General features: G+C 41.1%; 3 protein-coding genes across 6 annotated transcripts; all 3 read right to left on the bottom strand.

Moving 5' to 3' along the window:
* Positions 1–850: 850 nt before the first annotated feature.
* ifi35 (interferon-induced protein 35) lies at positions 851–5,949 on the bottom strand. The gene is made up of 10 exons (XM_005921759.3): positions 5,816–5,949; positions 5,453–5,479; positions 5,181–5,255; positions 3,688–3,846; positions 3,078–3,194; positions 2,848–2,992; positions 2,099–2,208; positions 1,831–2,014; positions 1,544–1,650; positions 851–1,423 (listed from the first exon to the last, which is right to left on the bottom strand). Exons 2-10 carry the CDS (start codon positions 5,465–5,467, stop codon positions 1,211–1,213), a joined length of 1,125 nt encoding a protein of 374 aa, XP_005921821.1. The 5' UTR covers positions 5,468–5,479; positions 5,816–5,949; the 3' UTR covers positions 851–1,210.
* A 1,372-nt stretch (positions 5,950–7,321) lies between these two features.
* On the bottom strand, positions 7,322–11,620 carry rpl27 (ribosomal protein L27). The gene is made up of 5 exons (XM_005921758.2): positions 11,539–11,620; positions 10,963–11,045; positions 9,923–10,092; positions 7,724–7,834; positions 7,322–7,407 (listed from the first exon to the last, which is right to left on the bottom strand). The coding sequence occupies exons 2-5, from the start codon at positions 11,041–11,043 to the stop codon at positions 7,359–7,361; spliced, it is 411 nt and encodes a 136-aa protein (XP_005921820.1). The 5' UTR covers positions 11,044–11,045; positions 11,539–11,620; the 3' UTR covers positions 7,322–7,358.
* Positions 11,621–12,922: 1,302 nt separating this feature from the next.
* Positions 12,923–19,942, bottom strand: rundc1 (RUN domain containing 1). Of its 4 annotated transcripts, none has more exons than XM_005921754.3 (6): positions 19,353–19,942; positions 18,635–18,643; positions 18,198–18,356; positions 16,779–16,977; positions 16,584–16,688; positions 12,923–16,437 (listed from the first exon to the last, which is right to left on the bottom strand). In XM_005921754.3, the coding sequence occupies exons 1-6, from the start codon at positions 19,746–19,748 to the stop codon at positions 15,575–15,577; spliced, it is 1,731 nt and encodes a 576-aa protein (XP_005921816.1). In that variant the 5' UTR covers positions 19,749–19,942; the 3' UTR covers positions 12,923–15,574. The 4 variants fall into 4 exon arrangements, with proteins under 4 accessions (XP_005921816.1, XP_005921817.1, XP_005921818.1 ...); XM_005921756.3 differs by having other exon boundaries at positions 12,924–16,437; positions 16,596–16,688; positions 19,353–19,940; XM_005921755.3 differs by lacking the exon at positions 18,635–18,643.
* Between the last annotated feature and the right edge of the window lie 685 nt (positions 19,943–20,627).

Below are 20,627 nucleotides of genomic sequence, written 5' to 3' on the forward strand. Positions count from 1 at the left end.
TCTGTAAATACTGACAAAGATTAAACCAAATATTTAAAATTTGGATTCTTCACTCCATCAGATCTTTTGCCACAGATTTTTCAGTCCAGTTCTTGTGTAATTTGGAATATCTCTGACTTTTCCCCCACTTTCCTTAAGAATAGCCTCTTCACAGCTGCTCATCTACAAGACGTTTGTGTCGAGGCTTCAGTGAGCAGTAGATGGACCGGCTGAAGGTCCAGAGCTCTCAGGTCTTCTGCCAAGTCTTTGCTGGATTGTCTTTTTCCCTTAAAACATGGCATCTGCTGTCAGGGTTTTGTTTTATTTTGTTTTTCCCCTCCACTTTTTTTAGTTTGTAATTTTAAGGACAGACTGCATGCACACCATGTTTTCAGCTAAAAACTCTGGGAAATCCTTGTTGGTGCAAAATTACGATTTCGTGCTTGTCAGTTATCTTTGGCATCTTTTGTGGTTGATCTGAAAAAATGGGAACAAATTACTGTTTATGTGACAGGCTGCTAGTAACAAAGTGCCTAAAGACACGGTGTGAAATTGGCTTTATAAGTTGCCTTTTTTATCTTTGATTAATTTAATTGGTCAGGGTTCTCTGTCCACTATCAAATACAAGCGTGTCAAAAAGCACCAAATGTCCAAAGAGGATTTTCTCACAATTAACTTTTATTCTTTTATGAATACAATAAAATGGAGCCCACGACATCCAACAAGGCAATCTTCTTAAAAATAAGTAATTCAGTTGCTTTGCATACAGAAATCCAGACGCTTCTCCAGTAACTAAAGATGGACGCCGCCATCTTTTTCACAGAAAGAAAAAAATGAGATATGGCACAACTACTAAACTTTTTTTTTTCTATTTTAGCAGGAAAAAAAACTTCATTTCATACGGTTTAATATTTTACATTTGTCTGCACTAAGACTGGAAATTGTTTCATCAGCAGTTTATGTAAATGCAATATAATCAAGATGTATTGCATGACTATAATACCACAGTATTTACCCAGGTTAAATACTTTATAGATACACTTTCACTTGAATCTCTGCAATCATAGAAAAATTACCACCCACTTTTTCTGACGCCAAAAATCCCCTTTGAATAATAACTTTTATAAATTTATGCTGACTTCCCTCATGCAAGGGACAAAAACAAGTTCCCGTCTTCATTTCTGGTAGATGATATTAACCCTGAAGCTTTGTCCAAGCAGCAGTGGTGGATCTACTGTTCCTCATCCTCAGAGTCTGGTGTGACGCCTCCAAACACAGCAGAGGTGTGCTCTCCCAGCGGGTTGTAGAGGAAAGCTTCGATTTCTCCCCCGCCGTTGGTGTTTTTCTGGAAGTGGATTTCTAGCAGGTCCTGCAGAGTTTCCCGCTCCATGATGTCGGGTATTCCTGTCAGCATTACCGCCCGAGGACACTGCGTCATCTTGGTCTGATGGACGATCCACCACACACACACACGCAAAACACACAAAACCCTCAAATTTATTAAAATATATTTTATTAGAATTTCAGTAAGAGCAGATACAGATAATCTGATAAATGCGCTTACCTTCAGGTTTGAAATTTTCCCGTTGAGGAAAGGCGTCACTCTCACTTTGTGCTTCTTCTTTTGCAGATTCAAGTCATGGAACTCATTTTGTACCACACGTTTGGCAACTAATACAAAAGAAACAGTCCATCAGCTGGTGGTCAACAACAACAATCCTGATTACTCTTTATATGCACAGCTCAGAACATCATAATCCACCAAACACAGAGTTATTCTTGTCTCTACGATGAAGTTTCATTTAAACAAACTGTGCCCTGTGACATGAGGGTAAAATATTCGATGCTCACTGTTGTTCTCCGCAAACGTGAGGACCACCGTCTCAGAGTCAGACAGGTATTCACAGCCCACCACCTCACCGCCTCCGTTTTTAGTTTTGGAGAAATGGATCTCCAGCTTGTCCAGCAGAGTCTCGGTCTCCATTCTGGGCAGGTTGGAGATTAAAATACGCTGAGAAGAAACCTCGGAGTCGATCTGCGGGAACAGACGGGACATGTGAGCAGATCAGCTCAACCTGGGCCGACGCCGTCTTTGATTCGCTGTGGTTGTTTGTTTTACCTCCACCAGCTTGGGCAGCATCAGATGAACCGGCCTGGCCTCCACTGTGATGCTGCACTCTCCTCCCAGATCCACCTGATGCTTCTTCAGTTCCAGAATCTTCCTTGCCACTGGAAAATGAAACAGAGAGATCCGGAATTTTAAATTTAATTTATATTTTTGAAAATAGCCGAAAGTGATGATGAGAGCCTGAAGATTTATCTTGCAGATTATTTATTTCATTTTGGAGCCCTAATAATCTAATAATAAAGAACTAATAATTTTATTTGGCTCCAGTTTAAAGCCAAATAAGCTGCAAAAAGCATCTTCCTGCTTGCAGCTTAGTAGCTGGTTTTGAAAAGTGACATTAGGCCCCCTAGTGGCTCAGTTTTGCCCTGCAGCTGAAGGTAGATACGTTTATCAACATACTTTTTGAATTTTTCTGTTGAATGTGGCACAAAAACGTGAGTGCGATCCATCTACCTGCTGTTTAAGCCACCTACAGAAGGTTAAAGGGGGAGGAGCTAAAGCAGCTTGTTTAATTTAGAAGTCCTGCACCAAACCCCAAAGTAAGAAAAATAAAGATTATTTTGAACAGCAAATCACGCAAAGCTCCTCCGGTACAGTGCATGAATAAAAATATGGAAATTAGCATTTTAATACTTTATGCACACTTTTTAATGTTTCTGTTAAAAATAAGATATAATCACCTGCTTCCTTTTAACAAACGCAGATAAATCTGAACCACGCCAGTGCCGGCAAAAACTCACCGACTTCCTCCTCGAAGGTAATCAGCGCCGTCCCGCCATCCATCGGGTAAACGATATGTGGCTTCATCTCAAACTCTTGCTTGTTGTTTGCATTTCCAGTCGCTCCCTTGAAGACCACGTCCCTCTCTGGTACAGAGGTGAACACCTGAAATCAGCAGGTACAAGTTAACGGGGTGAGGTCACGGCGTGTCGGGCTGCAGAGGGGGGTGTGTCTCATCAGGTTAACGTACGTCGGCCTGTTGCATCAGCTGCTTCTTATTGGCCTCTTCCTCCTTAATAGCAGCATTAGTTTCCTTGATCTCCGCCACCAGTTTGAGCTCCTCCTGCTTTAGCAGATCCAGCTTCGACTAGAAGACACAGAAATCAAAAAGCATTTGAAGTTTTGTGGGATTCTAATGTGCTGTTTTCTAGTGATTCAGTTTTTTAATTTACACTGTTAGGAAAGCAATTACAAGTACTTACATTCATTCAATATTAACAATAACATGTACTATTTTGTTAATTGTTGTTTAATGCCATTGCGTTGCTTGTCCTGTTGTTAATATATATTTTTATGAGTTATTGTCACTTAAAATTTTCCATTTCATATTTAACTCCCACCTTGTTTTCAAAGGCGCTACCTTAAAATTCATGGAATAACTATCATCTGTCCCCTTGACTCCTTGTTTCCTTCCTGTTATTGAACCTCTGCCATCTGACCAACATTTTTCCCTTGAGGGGAAGTGCAGTGAGGAAATTCCTTGGGTTTTACTCTATACTTATTCGCAGTGCTTTAAATGGTGGTGGAAAAACTCAGAGTAACACTGAGAAATAAGCATGTTTATGTCACACATGCTTTACCTTTTCATTGGCTAGCTGGTCTCTGTAGGAGCGTTTGTCAGCTTCCAGATCCTGGGTCAGTTTGTCAGTGCGGTGTTTGAACTGCTGCTTCAGATCTCGCCGGTCTTGTATAGTTCTAGTCAGCTCCTTTGTCTCCTCCATCAGCTGGTCATGCTTTTTCTGTGGACACAGAGGGAGAGCTGAGTCCAGGCTGTTGTTATTATTGATGTCTAATCAGCATGACATGTAACATCTCTTTAAACACGAACTTTTGTGGTTGTATTTTGTGCAGAACAACAGAACAACTCTTCTCGGAGTTTAATAAATGTTAAAACAGTTATTTTAATAACACATAATCTCTTCTGAGTTTTGTTCTTCTGCTCCTAATAAATACAGCATGCTTATGCTGTGTATATGTATTTCAGCCTTTATTTAACCAAAACTGAATCTGTGTGTGAGCGTTCAGCTAAGATAGACAGCAGCTCAATCTGCAGTGTTTACAGAACAACACACACACACCTTTAGTGGAAGTGTTTCTGATTTTAAAGCTGAACCTATGGTCAAAGGCAGGACCTGGACAGAGACATGCAGTGGACCTCACACACCTGCACATTCAGTTTTCTTTTCACCCGAGCGCCTGCTGGTTATTGTAAACATTTCTCCTGTTTTGTGTTAAAACACCAGAAACAGAATTGCTGCTCATCTCATCTGGGACATTACTACACTGTAGTGCAACATACATTAAAGTCTCCTTTACATTATGTCTACATTATTATACTCTTCCATTTTTGACCCATTAAGCCATGAAGGTTTAATTAAATTGTATGATTTCGTGATAAAAGCGTGTTCCCTCCACAGCGTGGATGAACGAGAACTTGGATTCAGAATGCTAACTTGCAGTTTTTTGAGAAGTTTGATATACGTTTGTGATCATATGATGCAAAATGTGCACTCCTGATCTTTCTCGTAACAGTAAATAATATTCCCAAAATGTCCAGGATGCAGATCGGGATTGACTCCAGAACTTTAACCACTTCTATGTTTGGCGACACCACCCCTGTGGTAAAATGTTCATGCAACCTCTTGGGTAATAGTGCTCCATACTAAACAGAACTAATCACACAGCCTCTTTAGTGGAGGTAGAAATCACGAGATCGAGAACTGGACCTGACAGAGAGCTTTCTCCCTACTACAAATGGCAGTTTTAGGAAGTCAACATGCTTAAAGCAGAAGATAAAAACATGAAACTTGTGTACGTTTAGAATGCCTGTCTCAAAATAAAAAAGGTTTTTAGTCTGTTTTTTGAATATACACACATATGTAACTGATCTCAGGTCAGCAGGTAGCTTGTTCCACAAAAAAGGACCACAGTAACCGAAGCACCCGCAGCATACTTGGATCTCATTTTAGGACTGGGTTGTATTCAGAGACATGAATAGTTTTGGAGCCCTGCGTGTAACTGGAGGTAAACTGCCCAAGTGTAATGAAGCCGCACTCATAAATTCTCAATGCACCTTGTAGTTTTTGATTGAAGCCTTAATCCCCTCCAAGGTGTCCTCGGATTGTGAATCCGGAACCAGAGAGAAGTCCTGAAACACAACATGGAGACACGGAATGCCGGAAGGTAAGTAAACGCCTTACACTCAGGCTGTGTAACACAGTGGGTTAATAGATATCTTTAACACACTTAATAAATGTTGGCAGGGAGAGCAGCATTACGCGTGAGGCTTAAAACGCTTTGATAATAACGACAACAACAACAGGAAGAGGCAAAACGAGCTCTCACCTCGTCTGACGACATAGTGAAAGTAACCTGAAAAAAAAGTTTACAAAACATTACAGATGTGACACACTGTCACTCACTTGAACAGCCAAATGAGGTTTTTAACAGAGGATCGACACAGACTGAGAGTCAAACAGCTAAAACACAGCTCAAGTAAACTTCACAGCAACAAAATGTACCGCAGGCCTGCTTTAAACCACACACAGATGACATCTCAGTAAGTTGAATTACTCTGAACCTGGAAATAAATCACCTAAATCAAGCCTCTGATGAAAACTCCCACATTTCACCCACATTAGATATGAATTTGCGTGTTTTTATCAAGGTTTATTTCTTATTTTTAAAAAGCAGCCGCAGTGAACCTACCTCCTCCCGACGATCACTGCTCTGAACTCACACTCGTTCTTTCAGTTTCTCTTTCCCCGCAGGAGGATCTCCTGCGTCTTTACGTATAATTAATGCCGCTTCCCACCAGCAGGGGGAGCTGCATCCAAAATAAACAAAATGCTGCATTTAATTCCTGTGGGAAATACGGAACCTTACATCAGCTGCGAAGCACTTCATGAGAGGAAAAAATAATTCAGATTCTGTTTTTGGAACATCTTCAAGTTTCCGATTCATTTAACTTCTGATATAAACAAATATAAATACACACACACACACACACACACATAAATTACGTCATATTTCCTTTTCTTTTATGTTTTAGCGGTGATGATCAGTCCGCACATGTATGCCAGCGTGTTTTTTAAAATTAATTATTAAATTAAATATTTTTTTTAATTTTACAAACCAAAGAGACAAATATATTTTTAAATATAATAATGTGGATGGTATTCGTTAGGGGCAAATCTAGGAACTTGAGAACAGGTATCGCAGTGCAGACACATTATGTCAGGGTCAAAGAACACACCAGTCTGATCTGATGATTGCTGACAAATCCAGATATTTCCTGTATATTGTTATTTTATCTTTGTAAGAATATTGTTTCAGCCATTTTCATGTTTTTCAAAAATTTTAAATATTGTTAAAAGTTCATCCCCACATCAATCATGTTTACACTGTAACCAGTGATCAATTACTTCAATATTAAAATGTTGAACAAATATTCAATATTTCTCATGTGCAGTTAAGTTTCTTAAAATCAAAATTAGATTTTCCTGAAACTGCTAAACACTAAACAAATTGTCTGATGAGCTCTGATCACAATACAACGTACCAACAGCTAAGTGAAGATTTTCTATCATTAGTCTGCCTTTAATTCAGATGCTTAAAAAAAAATTAAAAATGAAAATGCAACCACATCTCACTGCCACATTCATAACACCCTCATTGAATGTTCAAGTATTCGAGCCATACTCCTCTGAAAGTTCCCGAGAATCTTTCATGCTAAAAATGTTCATTGAATAATTAGTCAGGCTTACATTTTGTTCAACCTTTAAATTTGTATTTAGCTGTTCCAGCTGATCAAATTCACACAGAAGCAGCAGTGAATGTTTTCTTTCAGCAGAAAATGTGAACTCGTGTCTGTTTCCAGTATCAGTCTTGTAAAGTTCACATTATTGGTGCCGTTTAGTTCCAACCACTGTTGAAAGCAGGCAGTAAGATATCATACAACCTATTTCAAAGATTAACAAAAGGTGAGTGATGATTTTGTGCCAAGGTCAGACATCTGCACTACGTTACAGGGTAATTTGGTGCGACTACGTCCTCGTAACCAAGAGTAACTCCGATTACTTTTTCAGCAGCTGGTGAATATTACAAGTCTATTTTCACAGTTTTCCAGATGGAATCCTTAAGAATATTTCATGAATTTTCAGTATGAGAAAAGACACCCCACCCCACACAAACACGATGAGTCAAGAGTGAAAATCAGTTTTTAAACATTTATTTGTGAAACCGAGTGAATTTAGAATCTGAGCTTCTGGAAGAACCACTTGTTCTTGCCCGTCTTGTACCTGAAACAACAAACAGGAGGTGAAGTCATTTTCTCTGATCAAACAGAACAAACATCACTGATTACAATCTGGACGTGCACACACCAACTGCTTGCTAAGAGGAAATTACAAAATGTATCAAAGAACGGGTTTATTTTGATCATAACGGGATCTTTTTTCCCATGATTGTGCTGCCGCCGGACTTTTTGTCCACTTAACTCTACTTTAGAAAACATACTCATTTTGAAATCATGAAAGATGTAACCCTGATGTACTTTATTAAAATTGAGACATAAATCTTCTGATGTTAAATCAAAAGGAAATCAGGGAGACTCACCTCTCCTCAAACTTGACCTTGGCCTCCCGCCTGGCTTTGCGTTTGAGAGCTGGATCCCTGAAGACGTCCTTGTTCACAACAGTTTTGTCCAGAGGAATATCCACAGAGTATCTGAAGGAGTAAAAACATGTTAAAGACTTTTTTTTAATTGACACCAATGGCTGACTGCAGCTCGCTCTGCTGAGCACCTTCATACCTGTACGATATGAACAATCAGTATCGCTTTACTAGCGTCCAGATTCATAAATTGCAAATGGATCATGAACCTGCTCAATGTTCAAGTCGACGTTCTCCCTCAGCGTTGCATCAACTTTGTTCAACGTTACACTGAATCAGACACATCAAGCACTTAAGGCAGCCTGTGTGGGTGAAAAGCCACTGTTGTCAATCAGCAACTAGCTGCTGTTTGATAAAAATGACTCCTCTTGTTCAACATTGTTCTGCAAATTACAATTTGATCACATCTTCGATCAACAGCTGAACATCACATATTCCTGCATCAGAGCATCAGCAGGATGACTGTCAGACCTCTTTATACCTCAGTCTAAAAATGAAAGTCACTGGACCAAAACTATAACTGGCCCACATTCTGAAAACCAGACGCCAGTTAAGAAATAAATAAAAAATTAAGCAAAATCTCTTTTCGTCATCAAGATAAAGTTTTATAGTTTTTATAGGTTTTGAGCACCAAAGATGTCTGAAGAGCATCTGTTCAGATAAAGTGACAGCAGCGTTTAACAGACCTATTTATGTACTTAAAGGGATCAGTCATTTTATGGAGCAAAACAGCAGTCCTAAAAAAACAGACTGCTTTTTGCTTAAGTGGCTCGTTCACCCTGAAGTAGTAACAATTATTCAGATCAAACGCATAAGGCAAGTCAAGCATGTTGGTCGTTTAAAACAAGTGGATCCAAAAGAAGAAGCCGCAAAGAACAGCTGTTAACAGCTGGAAAGGACAAAAAGCAACAAAAACATCTCCAGTAATAAAACTTTGATCTGAAGACGCCACACATTCCAGCTCTCTGCTTAAATAACTGCAAGCAATATAATATTTAAACTTCTAATGAATGCACAGTTCAGATTCAGACACGCACTGTATTTATTAACACGCACAGCCTGGAAGGACTCATCCAGGCTGGAGAAACTGATCAGGAGGGCTAGCTCTGTGGTCGGCATGAAGCTGGACACTCTGGTGACAGTGGCAGAGAAAAGGACATTAAAGAAACTGATGGACATTATGGACAATGCCAGGCATCCTCTGCACACGGCCATTAACAACCAGAAGAGTCTGTTCAGTGACAGGTTGCTTCTCCCAAAGACAAGAACTAACAGACTTAAAAACTCCTTTGTCCCACACGCCATCAGACTGTTTAACTCCTCTCTGGAGGGGAGAGGGAGGGGAAACAGGAGGACAAAGGAGGGGGGAACAACTAAGCTGTAGTGCCTCTTCACCTCACTGTGCAATACTTTTGTAAATAGTCAACAGTGCAATAGACTCAATACTTGAAATGTGCAATTCACTTGTATTTTTATTTTTTATTCCTATTTATTCCCTTCGTATATTTTATTTATATTGTCTCTGTATGTATATATATTATATGTTGTATATTATTATATTTTATTTATATTGTCTCTGTATTATATATATGTGTGTGTGTGTGTGTGTGTGTATATATATAATATTCTGTAACTCTGTAACTTCGGTCGTTGCTGTGCTTTTTTGGAAATCGAATTTCCCAGAGGAACCCACCCAAGGGATTAATAAAGTTCTATCTTATCTCTTATCTCTCTTATTTGCACCTCACCGAGTTTGATGGGTGGATTTATGAATATGAGACTCACAGAAACTGTCATTACACAAGTTTCACAATATTGATTATCATTGATTATCTGTAAATGTCTTCACAGACACATAAATAATAAAGGGAAGAACACCGTGTCAGATTTCAGCCCATAGATTGGATTGGATTTTTGAAAGAAGAATAACCAGCCTCCTCAATTAAACTCAAAACATTTAATCAACCAGATGTTTTGAAAAATGACAGCCTTTCTTGATTTAACATTAATAATATGGTATCCAATCATGTTACAGCTGTTGGACACTTTTTTATAAGACATTCCAAAAGACTTCATCTGTCACCACCACTTTATTTTCTTTACAGGAAAACCTAATTATGTCAATGCAGATTAGACACTGACCTGGTGGGCATGAGGTGGTTGTAGTTGAACACCTTAACGAAGGCCTTGATCTTGGACCTTTTGGCGATCTTCTTCTTGCCCATGGATGTGGTCACCTTACGGGGATAGCGGTCGATGCCGGCGACCAGAGCGTGGCTGTAGGGGCGGTCAGCGGTGCCATCATCAATGTTCTGCAGGCAGACATTAGCAGGAGGATGTGACATCAGAGACACGAAACACTTACAAGACGAAAAGCTGAATTACCACTGCAGTATGTATTTGAAGGCAAAGAAATGTATCAGTGTTTCCCCACATATCAGTTTTCCTTTAATGTGCTGCCCACCCAAGTAAAGCCAGTTAGAGCAGTTCTGGTGAGTTACCCAGCCTTTTATTTTATTTTTCTTTCCACCTGAGGGAATGACACCATCTGGTATTGTTATCAGAGTCAGTATACTTTTTTTAATCCCAAAGGAAATTATGTAAACTCAGTTTCTTCCCATCTCATGTTTTCCCTTCCAGCTGGTCAGGTATGTCGTAGCATTCCAATTATCATTCAGCTACCTTAACTATGGACTTATGCCAACTTGACCATCTTAGAATATCTTCTGAAAAAAGAGATGCCTCCTTCCACACAGCACACACATGTGTGTACAATTCCAAACATTACTAAAGCAAAGTTAGTTTAAGCAAGGAGCTTGAGCTGTGCTCCACAGGCAACATGCTCCCCAGCATCCACAGAGATATTTACTCACCACTTTCTAGTTTTACATCCAATATATATACATGAAGTGATGAGCTCTGAGCACAAAGCCCAACTGTAGTTAAAACGTTTGTAGGCTGTCTTACTGAAACACATGGGAAACACTGAATACACTGACTGTAATAGGACTTATTTTCCATCCCTCATCGCATGGCCTGAAAACTGTATTCTTGGAAATTCAACATGCAGACAAATGGCAATTTGGCTTTCAAATGGACAACTCTGGTAAGAGCTTTGTGTGTACATATTCAGGCACATGTGCCATACAATCAGCAAACTCCCAGAAGCTCTTCGGTCTTACCTTGACGATGACAGCTTTGCGCCCAGCGTAGCGTCCAGCTAGGACCATCACCACCTTCCCAGGCTTCATGAACTTGCCCATTTCTGCCAGAAAGAGAGGGCACATTTGAACTCAGTGTCAATATCATATCAAACCCGTCAATCCGCCAACACGTTTCCAAGTCGGCCTCTCGTTTATGCTACATTAGCATTAGCTTTCAGCTAGGCTAACAGCTTTCAAGCCGTTTTCATTTTAATTATTTTGCTCGGACACATTATTAAGTGCACCGCATAAGCCCCTTTACTTATAGCAAAACTAATACAGCTCAATAAGATGCCTACACACATAAACAGTCGGTTCAATGGGACTCTGAGCGTCTACACATCAAGGAAGCTGCCATGTTGAAAAGAGCACAGCTGGGGACGAAGCGCTGCGATAAATCTGCTCATTTTCTTTCTTTAGCAAACAGAATCTACAAACTAACGGCCACATCTGAACTAACAGAGTCGGTGCCGTCTATGTATCATGAAAAAAATGATAAAATTAGGCGCATTTGGAGCGATGGATGAAGATTGTTTGAAGGGAAATCGCACTCACTGATGCTGTTCTACGGCCACCGCTAACAGGAAAGGAAGTCCACAAGGTTTAGCTGAACTTTGACCCATCGGTCTGCCTACGTCACATCCGTAAGTATCAGCAAGCGAATGTTTTTTTTGTTTATTAATTTTTATTAAACAAACAATTCACCAGAACTCGATCATTAAATAAAAGTTATTATTTTAGCACTTCTTTTTAAAAAAATAGGAACCTAAAGAAAAAAGACACCTGAGGTGGATTATTACCTTTCTTTAGATTTTCACGGTATTGAACAAAGTTATTTCAGAGTAAAAAAAAAGACGTGGGACACAGAAATGTTTCAGTCGGTGGCATAGAGACTCAGTTATGAAATCTAAATAAAAGAAATTAGTGTAATTAGGGTAACAAGAAAAATCAGGTAGATTTATTATTATTTTATTATTTGCACCATCTGCAGCAGCATTCAGTCCCCCGACAGTCATCCACATGCTTTGCTCCATTAAACCTTGTGTGGTGTTCAAATGTTTGTTACTCAGATATTGTTGGCGGGTCTGGTGGACCCAAGACATTGCTGAGCTATTAAATCTATCCACCCATAGCAATTTATGTACAAATACAGATTTGTACTTATTCCAATTGCAAGCAATACAGATCACATGCATGGTTATTATTTGGTGTTTACTTCTCTCCTTTTATGAAGATAACTATTTTGTTTTCTTTCTTATCTAATAAAGATGAAAGCAACCATGTTCTAAAAACTTCATCATACTGCCTTGTAAAGTCACTGAAGCTCTCGGGGCAGACAATCTTAGGTTGTGTATCACCCTTGATTTGCTGCTGGGACTGAGTATGAGAAACTATAGATCCTTCCCATAAGACAGAGGGGTAAAATGTGCATTACAATTATTGTTGTTATCCATGAATTTTGAAATTTACTGCTTTACAAAAAAGAAGGAAATAGCAAGAATTTTGACTTTTTTCTCAGAATTCTGGAAAAGAAAAAAAAAAAGACGTGCCCACTTTTTTCCCCACTGGCCCTAATCCTCTTCCATTCATACTTGGTTCAAATTTGTGTATAAAAACATAAAATTAGTCTATTTTCCTCATAAACAAGAACATCAGTTTTAAAGTTTTTGATAGTTTTCTAAAATATTTGTGTTTTCTTCTTCCCGTGACAGGTGCTTGAAATGTCACATTGTTTGAACATTGTGTTGGGAAAAAAACAGGAGCAGAGAGGCAAAGCACGCACACACTGAAACAGGAAGCCACATATGAGGAGGACAGGGGGAAGGGGCACAATACCTCCACACTCACTGTATATGATCCCCAAGCCGAGTGGATGCAAAGTTTGGATGCAGTTTCACTTACTGGTGAAGAAATCATCAATCAGTAGGCAGAACTGAATGCATCCATGGTGGTTTATTGTAGGAGTTTGAAGGGAAACTGTACCATTAACTGCACAGACACATGAAGCTGTAGATCTGATTTAATTTATCTCGAAATTCCTAAAGAAATTTCAGTAAAATCTGTTAATTCAGTGAATCAGAAACCTAACCCAACTGTTCAACCAATCCACTGCTCTGCATTGCTGATGGGTACCTGTGTGAGTGCAGTCATTTGGCTTAAAGTTATCCAGCTATCACAGTGTCCACTAGACTGACTGCTCCCTCCTGTCTTTGAATACCTGTCATTCATATTAATGCATTCACGATCACATTTTACCAAGTCTTAAATGTACGCACTCTGGTGGCTTGAAACTGAAACTGTTTTTACTCGGCTTACTTTTTCCTCTTCTTCAGTCACTCTCATTTGGATGAGCTGTTTTTAGACAGCTGCAACCCACAGTCTGCTCAATCTGTTGTGCACAGCAGGACATAAAGATTAGATGCATTCTCATAGCCAGTCTCTCTTCAAAACATTGGCATCAGAGTCTAATCTATAGACTGTAGCTATAAATAAATAACCCAGATTAAGCCATCTCCCAACAGGCATTACCATTAGGCTTTTAGTAACAGAAGAGATAAAGCCTTGTGAGAAGCTCAGCAGTTCATTTATTACATTTAATTCATTTACAGAAAAGGTTCCATTAAATAAGATTAAAAACTAAAAGATAAACATCGTTCATATCCCAATATATAATAAAACAAACAGATGACCCAGTGTTTCTACTGTTACCAGACTGAACTGCTACAGTTACAGTACAGCTGCTACTTTAACCCTTTAACTGTTGAGCTAAGCTATTGAATAAATAAATATGTGTCAATACATAAATAACACAACAGCTGAACAAAAAGCAAAAACAGGGGAAAGAATGAGAAAACCATAACAAACCTATCCCAAACACACTTTGCTATTCACGTAACACACGGTGCACACATGGTCTCGTGCAGGAAACAAACTCAGAGGTTTGATACATACTTGTGGTCACAGGAACACTGAAGCTTTAGTCCCGAAAACAAGACTTAAACTACACTCAGTTTGCAGGTGCAGTTCACCCCAAAATCAAATTTACACAACAGTCCTCTGGTGTTTAGTGCGATTTGTCCTTCTAAATGGTTTTGGTTTGCAGCGGTTTAAGAGAGATCCCTGCTCAGCTGTAGAAATATCTGCTTATGTTGAATAGAAACTAAATGACACAGTTGGTCCCATAAATGGATTTTTACAATATATATGAATTGCTATTCAAATGTTTGAAGATCATGACCTTCCCTACTAGTTATCCTTTGTGTAGGAACCTTTTACCTTTCACTAAACTAGTTCTTACCAAAAATTCTTGGTAAAATATCTTTAATCAGCAAAACGCCAGAAGGTGGCGGTAATGCATTTAACCTGTGATTGACAGTCAATTCCCAGTTCCAAAAGACAGAGATGAAGATGGTGCTTGAGGCTTTATGACAACACTGCACAAAGCAACGGGTCACCGTGGCTACGTCCATCTTTTGTACCGTCTGTGCTAACTACCAGGCAGGAGGTGGGTGCAGCAACTGTGCAGTCTGGCCCTCCTCTTGAAGCTAGCATGTCACAGGGTCACAGGGTGGGGGAATTCCCAATGAATCTCACGATGTTTTGGCTTCAAATCATAACAAGCAGCACTAACAGCCAAACGATAGCATATAGAAACTCAATTTTGGGGTGAACTCTGACTTAATAGCATCTACGGTTTATACATTCAGTTATATAGGACGCGCAACTGAGCTGGTCTCAGGATGATGGAAAAAAACAAAACAAAAGTTTACATCCTACAATTATGTCAGTTTTGGGATATTCTCATCTATATGAGCTGGATTGAACTACACCTGAAAGGAGGAGGAAAGCAGCAGTTTATACAGGGTCAAAATGCTTTTTCAAACCTGAAACACCAGAAGTGACACCAGCTTGATCTGCTACAGCTGCATATTTCTTACATAACACCACCCACATCTGGGTTTTCCTCAGCAGAGGAAACCATATCGCACGTTTTCCTTTACGGGCTGACCTAAGTGCTGCCGTTTAGCCAGTTTGCTACACATGATTTACCAGCTGAATTATTCATTCGCAAACAGAAGCCACTGCACTTTTCACTGAGAACAAGCACCCGTGACAGCTCTTGTTTACCATGGAGAGGCCACGGTAGAGCAAACTTCCCGCTCGTTCATTTACTTCCTGGATTGTCAGACTGGAAATTACAGTAGTGATTACTGTAAAACTCTCACACAATGTTTGCTGCATAGCTCAGGCCACTAACAGGTACGACAGGGGAATGATACAGTATGATGAGCAGCACAGGTCGCTAAGGTCAGGAAGGCTAAAGATGAGGTAATCTCCATCTCCACAATAAGGCATTTTTACAGTACAAGCAGCTGAGTCTTTGATATTTTAATATAGCAGGAATGCAGACTAACACGACATTATCACCCATGCATGTAGTGTAGACATCACATACTTGCACTTAACTTTAGAAGGGTTGCTGCTTAGATAACCTTTAAAAGGCTACATACTTAAAGCAAAGTCATGCTTTTGGTCCTGAATGTTTGGTAAGAGCAGTTTAGTTCAGCTGATAAAACAAACACTCTCATCCTCAGAAAGCATCTTTAATGTTCTTCAGCTGCCGAACAGCCAGATCCACAGGGAGGTTGAACCTGAGGTGGCTGATGCGACCCAGGATGCGCAGGGCTCCTTCGAAGCCGGTCTGCGCCATGTAACTCCAGGAGTGATAGTGCGGGTGTATCAGAGTGCCCGACTTGCACAGCAGGTTGAGCCACGATACGAGCCGCTGCTCATTCAGAGCCATGCACACCAGAGCTTTGAACTCCGAGTCCGGTCCTCGCTTGTAACGTCCATGCTCCTTCAGCACAGTGTGAATGGCCCACAGCAGAGACTGCTTAGGCGTGACGGTTACCGGGCCGCTCCCAACATGCAGGCCAAAGGACTGAGAGAGCTGGCGGGCCGGTGACTCTACGAAGGCCTTCCCGTTTTTGGAGTGGTAGTACTTCACAAAGAGTTCCCATGGGTGCATGGTTTGTGAGACCGGTCTGTAAGGCAGAAGGCAGGAGATGGGTGCCAGCACTACGCTCATGGTCTGAGAGGGTGAAAAGAGGCCGTGAGCCAACAAGTCTTTCAGAGCAATGGCCAGCTCCTTCCTCACAGACGTCGTCAGCTCGTCTCGGGCCCCCAGTGTGGAGCTGCTGGTGTAATTGACCACGTGTTCGACAGATGGGTGCCTATGCGATCCCAGAACTCGCACCTTCTCCACAGCTGCCTCCAGCCGCTGCAGCAGGGGTCCGTAGTCCTGCCCGCACAGATCCTGAGGCCACATGCTCTGGGGGACGTGTCCGGTCGCGCAGCCAAATTGGCTGGCAGCGAAGATTTGCAGCACGGCCAGGGCCTTCTGGATTAGCTGCAGGCCGGTCTCTCGCATCCTCTGGGCCTGCTCTGGGTCCACTGCAGCAGGAAGAACCACAAGAAAAACGCATATTAGGAACGCACACATTTTAAAGACTTTATTTTACAAACGCTACAAAGCAAAAAAACTGTACCCTGTGTTATCAAAGCTACAGTTAAGAAATCTCTGTATACAACAAACATACAGAGTGTCAGACCTTTCTTCTTTGCTCCTGGAGATCTGGTATTGGTCCCTGCTGCGCGTGGCTGCTGGCTGCGTCCATCTGACAAAAGAGGGTTCCCCACCTCATCTTGTGGAAGAAAATGTCAAAGTTATCATGTGAATGAAATTAAAAATGAATCTCATTGCTAGTAAAACCACGGCTCAGAAGGCTGTGTACCCTGGATGAAGTTGATGAACATCTCCAGATCCCTGATTTGCGTTTTGAGCTGCTCCACCAGCTGCTCTTTGACTCTGGCTGGGTTCACTATCTGAGCGATGGCAGCGTCCACTCTCTGCCTCAGCTCCTCAGGTGACAAGTTCCCGATGTCCTCGTTCAGGTTTACATCCAACTTTTTGATCAACTCATCAATGATGACCTGGAAAGCACAAGACAGGCTGAAGCTTAAACGCCTTTTGCGTATTGTCACTGCCTCCAAGAGGGAGTAGAAGCTTTTGAATGTTAAGGGCATTCTTAAATTTAAACTTGATGGCTGTTTAAAGTTGCTTATTTGCACACTCAACAGATAAATGGCCTGTATTTTTATAGCGCTTTACTAGTCCCTAAGGACCCCAAAGCGCTTTACATATCCAATCATCCACCCATTCACACACACATTCACACACTGGTGATGGCAGCTACATTGTAGACACAGCCACCCTGGGGCGCACTGACAGAGGCGAGGCTCCCGGACACTGGCGCCACCGGGCCCTCTGACCACCACCAGTAGGCAACAGGTGAAGTGTCTTGCCCAAGGACACAACGACTGAGACTGTCTAAGCCAGGGCTCGAACTGGCAACCTTCCAGCGAACTCCCAACTCTTGAGCCACAATCGCTCCAAATTTGGCCGATGACATCATGGAGATCACTTCGACTTTCTCATGTTTGCATGGCTTCATTCAGTGGCATCACTAACACACAGTTCAAAAGTCTAATGAATAATGGATTGGCTCAGCTGAGAAACTCTTTTGCTCTTAGAGCTTATAGTCGCGAATGAATCTGTGGAAATGTTGTACTTTTAAAAAAACCCTTTTTTTTAAAAAAAACCCTTCTGAACATAATGTGATCTCGAGCAGGTTATCTAACAGTGATCTCCCCTAGATAAAAGAGCCATCTTCCTGACAGCGAAATCTTTCGCTTTAGTCTCAAGTTCCTCACCCTTCCAGATCAAACCAACTTTGATTTCCTGTTATATAACCTTCAGATATGCTAACAAAGAAATGGCACAAAAATAACTCAAATATAAATATAACTACTTGTACAGCTTTGTGATTACAGGATAACCTCTGTACTTTTAAAAGACTTTTTAATAAGTATTAATAGGTATGAGAGAAACAGCTTATCCTTACAAAACCTGGGGCACGCTGAGGTCAGATATTTGACCTGAACTGAAACACGCAAACGTCACATTATATTGTGCAGCATAATGTAATGTTTATGAAAGTACTCGAAGACACTTGAGACGGTGGAAGAGCCTGAAGTTTTTATTTGCACTTTGGTGGTTGTAAAGATTAAAAGAGAAACAGGGATTGAAGGCTGTCAGGAAAACCTGTAAACAGCATTTAAGTGCTGTGATGTTTGCATTGACACAAACCCACCTTCTGTCTCTCCATGACGACGGACTGCGGCAGCGAGTCGTAGCTTCCCTCCTGGTAGGCAAAGCGCTCAAGATCATCCAGCTGCGTCTTCAGCTGGAAAATGAGATCCTTCTGTTTTTCCCTCTGTGCTTCCAGACGTTCCCTCTTCTCCCTCTCACTCTGACAGGAGAAAAACACAAACAGTCACTCTAGATTTTACAGACAGGAGCTGACAGTGTGAGCATCACAACACTGAAACAGCATGTAACAAACAGACACCAGTGTGGACGCTTTGCCAGCATCAACAAACAGAAATTTTGTTTCCAGCATTTTCCAGTTAAGATGAAAACACACAAAAAACTGAATATTTGGGCCACTTCAAGGTCTGACAAACACTGAACAGGACTTTTACACAAACCAAACTCTCAACGAGACATCAGGTATCGCTTCATACTCACCAGATCGCCCTGCAAGCAAAGCATGCAACAGGGGAGACAAAGAAAAAGGGCTTTTAGGTCAAACACATGAGGAAAATCTATAGTCACACACACAGCAGCTAACGAGGACACAAGGCTGTGGCCGAAGAGGGGTTAAAAAGAAGAAGAAGAAAAGGAACAAAGCAGGTGGCTTCAATTTCCCTGTGCAAACACAAGCCTTTATTAAACAGACTGAGATCTGCTCGAGGCGTTTTTATTTAGCCTGCGCTGCTGTGACTCACACGCCTGTGACAAAAGACAAAAGGAGACATTTTTTTTTCCATGAGAGATAAGAGTTCTGCAGGAACACACAGGTGGGCGCAGCAGCCAATCCTGTGATGCAATAAAGACACTTTAATCAGAATAACTGGCTGCTAGAGAGTAAATGTGTGCATGTTGGGCAGTTTAATAGCGCCATGAGCATTTACCCATCAGAAAAGACAGAAAAGGAGGAGGCTGGAAAACGAAACCAATTAGTACAGGTATGCAATGTTTATCCAATTTTAATGCTGACACAGAAACAGCTTTTCAACCTTTTGGTACAAAATACCAATAATATACAGCAATCCTAATATATGGAGTGAATGTGAGTAATAATAGGAATCAATTACAGAGCAACACAAGGAAATATTTATTTTAAAATTATGACACTTCTCGTCTGCGCACTGTCTGGAGGAAGTATAAAAATCAGAGTCCTCACCGAGTTCTCCAGCTGCTTGGTGTCCTGAGCCCTGCAGCCCACCACATGCGGGCATCCCCTGAAGGCGAACTCCTCCAGGTCTGCCAGCATCCTCTCCTTCTCCTCGCTCTGTGCGTGAACGATCTGCTTCAGTCTGAACTGGACCTGAGCGAAGTGAGAGGTGAGTGCGAGGAGAGAGGAGTTTAGTAAGTCCTGCTCCTCCTCGAGCCTCCTCAGCCGGGAGGTCATTTCCTCCTCGCTGGCCGACGTCGAGCATCTCTGCCTCGAATGAGCGCCGCTGCCGCAGCTCCCGCTCTCATCCTCGGGGCTAGCCACAGCGCCCACCGGAGCCCACCGCTCCCCTGCTCCGGCTAGCACAGCCTCGCTATCCGAGGCTGACAGCTCGTCTGTGGACATCTTTAAACAGCCGACCTCGCTTCGGAACCGTGTCCGCTTTAATGTCGACGCTTGGAAGATCGTTTATTTTCTAATGCCGAGCCGAAAACAAGTAGAATCAACACAGACAGAACAGGTGCAACGCCATCTTAGGAGGAAGGATGATTCATACGTCAAAACGCAGGTACGTCAAGTAAACGGAGTCAATTGCCGGAAACTGGGCTCGCATGTCTTCAAAATAAAAGTTTAAATAAACGTTTACCTTAATATCGGAAATGCACAAATGCATAAAAGGATGAGCTAAATGAGCTAAAAGGACCCCGTTGGAAATGAAACATTTAATTATATCTTGAATGTAATTGCACTGAGTACCGGAGGAGCAGATCAGCTGATCCCATTCTGCACTCAAAGGAAAATCTACTGGACCTCACAAACGAAATAATTCTGTGACTTACTTTTCATTAATTACCCCACCTGCCAAATCCCATTTTAACGTCCCTCTATATATTTATACAATGTATAAAACACACCATTACTGCCAACATGTAACTTTAAGCTTTCGATTAATGTAATAAATAATTTCACAGTTCATTTGAAGTGTCGTATTTTATCATTTATTTTTAAATATATATTTTTTTACTTGTTGTTTTAGCTCTTTAAAAAAATCAGTTTTAATATTCAATCAAGAAACTTACTTCTCCGGGTTAGACTATTATTTTGAAACGTAGAATCGGATGTTTGGATTTCCACTTAAGCTGTAATTTTTACTGCAGGTAGACAGGAGGCAGCACGAGCCCACATAAAACCTGAAATCACGGTTTCAAAAAAATAAATAAATAAAAGTGAAATCTCCAGCAGTACGACGTCAGCCTAAAAAGTGAAATTCTGTACCGGAAATAA

The sequence above is a fragment of the Haplochromis burtoni genome, unplaced genomic scaffold (genome assembly GCF_018398535.1).
Source record: "Haplochromis burtoni strain Fernald_Lab_line unplaced genomic scaffold, NCSU_Asbu1 Contig_52, whole genome shotgun sequence".
In the NCBI taxonomy this organism is placed as follows: Eukaryota; Metazoa; Chordata; class Actinopteri; order Cichliformes; family Cichlidae; genus Haplochromis; species Haplochromis burtoni.

Excerpts from the sequence above, each read along its gene's own strand:
- rundc1 (XM_005921754.3), bottom strand. The coding sequence starts at position 19,748 with ATGTCCACAGACGAGCTGTCAGCCTCGGATAGCGAGGCTGTGCTAGCC. Across the intron at positions 16,978-18,197 it reads TCGTCATGGAGAGACAGAAG|GTCATCATTGATGAGTTGAT; the intron begins GTGGGTTTGTGT and ends TGTGCTTTCCAG. Across the intron at positions 16,438-16,583 it reads GAAGAAAGGTCTGACACTCT|TGGACCCAGAGCAGGCCCAG; the intron begins GTATGTTTGTTG and ends TTCCTGCTGCAG.
- rpl27 (XM_005921758.2), bottom strand. The coding sequence starts at position 11,043 with ATGGGCAAGTTCATGAAGCCTGGGAAGGTGGTGATGGTCCTAGCTGGA. Across the intron at positions 7,835-9,922 it reads AACCACCTCATGCCCACCAG|ATACTCTGTGGATATTCCTC; the intron begins GTCAGTGTCTAA and ends TTACTCCTTCAG. Across the intron at positions 7,408-7,723 it reads AAGGTCAAGTTTGAGGAGAG|GTACAAGACGGGCAAGAACA; the intron begins GTGAGTCTCCCT and ends TTGTTGTTTCAG.
- ifi35 (XM_005921759.3), bottom strand. Across the intron at positions 2,209-2,847 it reads TACCTTCGAGGAGGAAGTCG|TGGCAAGGAAGATTCTGGAA; the intron begins GTGAGTTTTTGC and ends TTCATTTTCCAG. Across the intron at positions 1,424-1,543 it reads GGAAAATTTCAAACCTGAAG|ACCAAGATGACGCAGTGTCC; the intron begins GTAAGCGCATTT and ends ATCGTCCATCAG.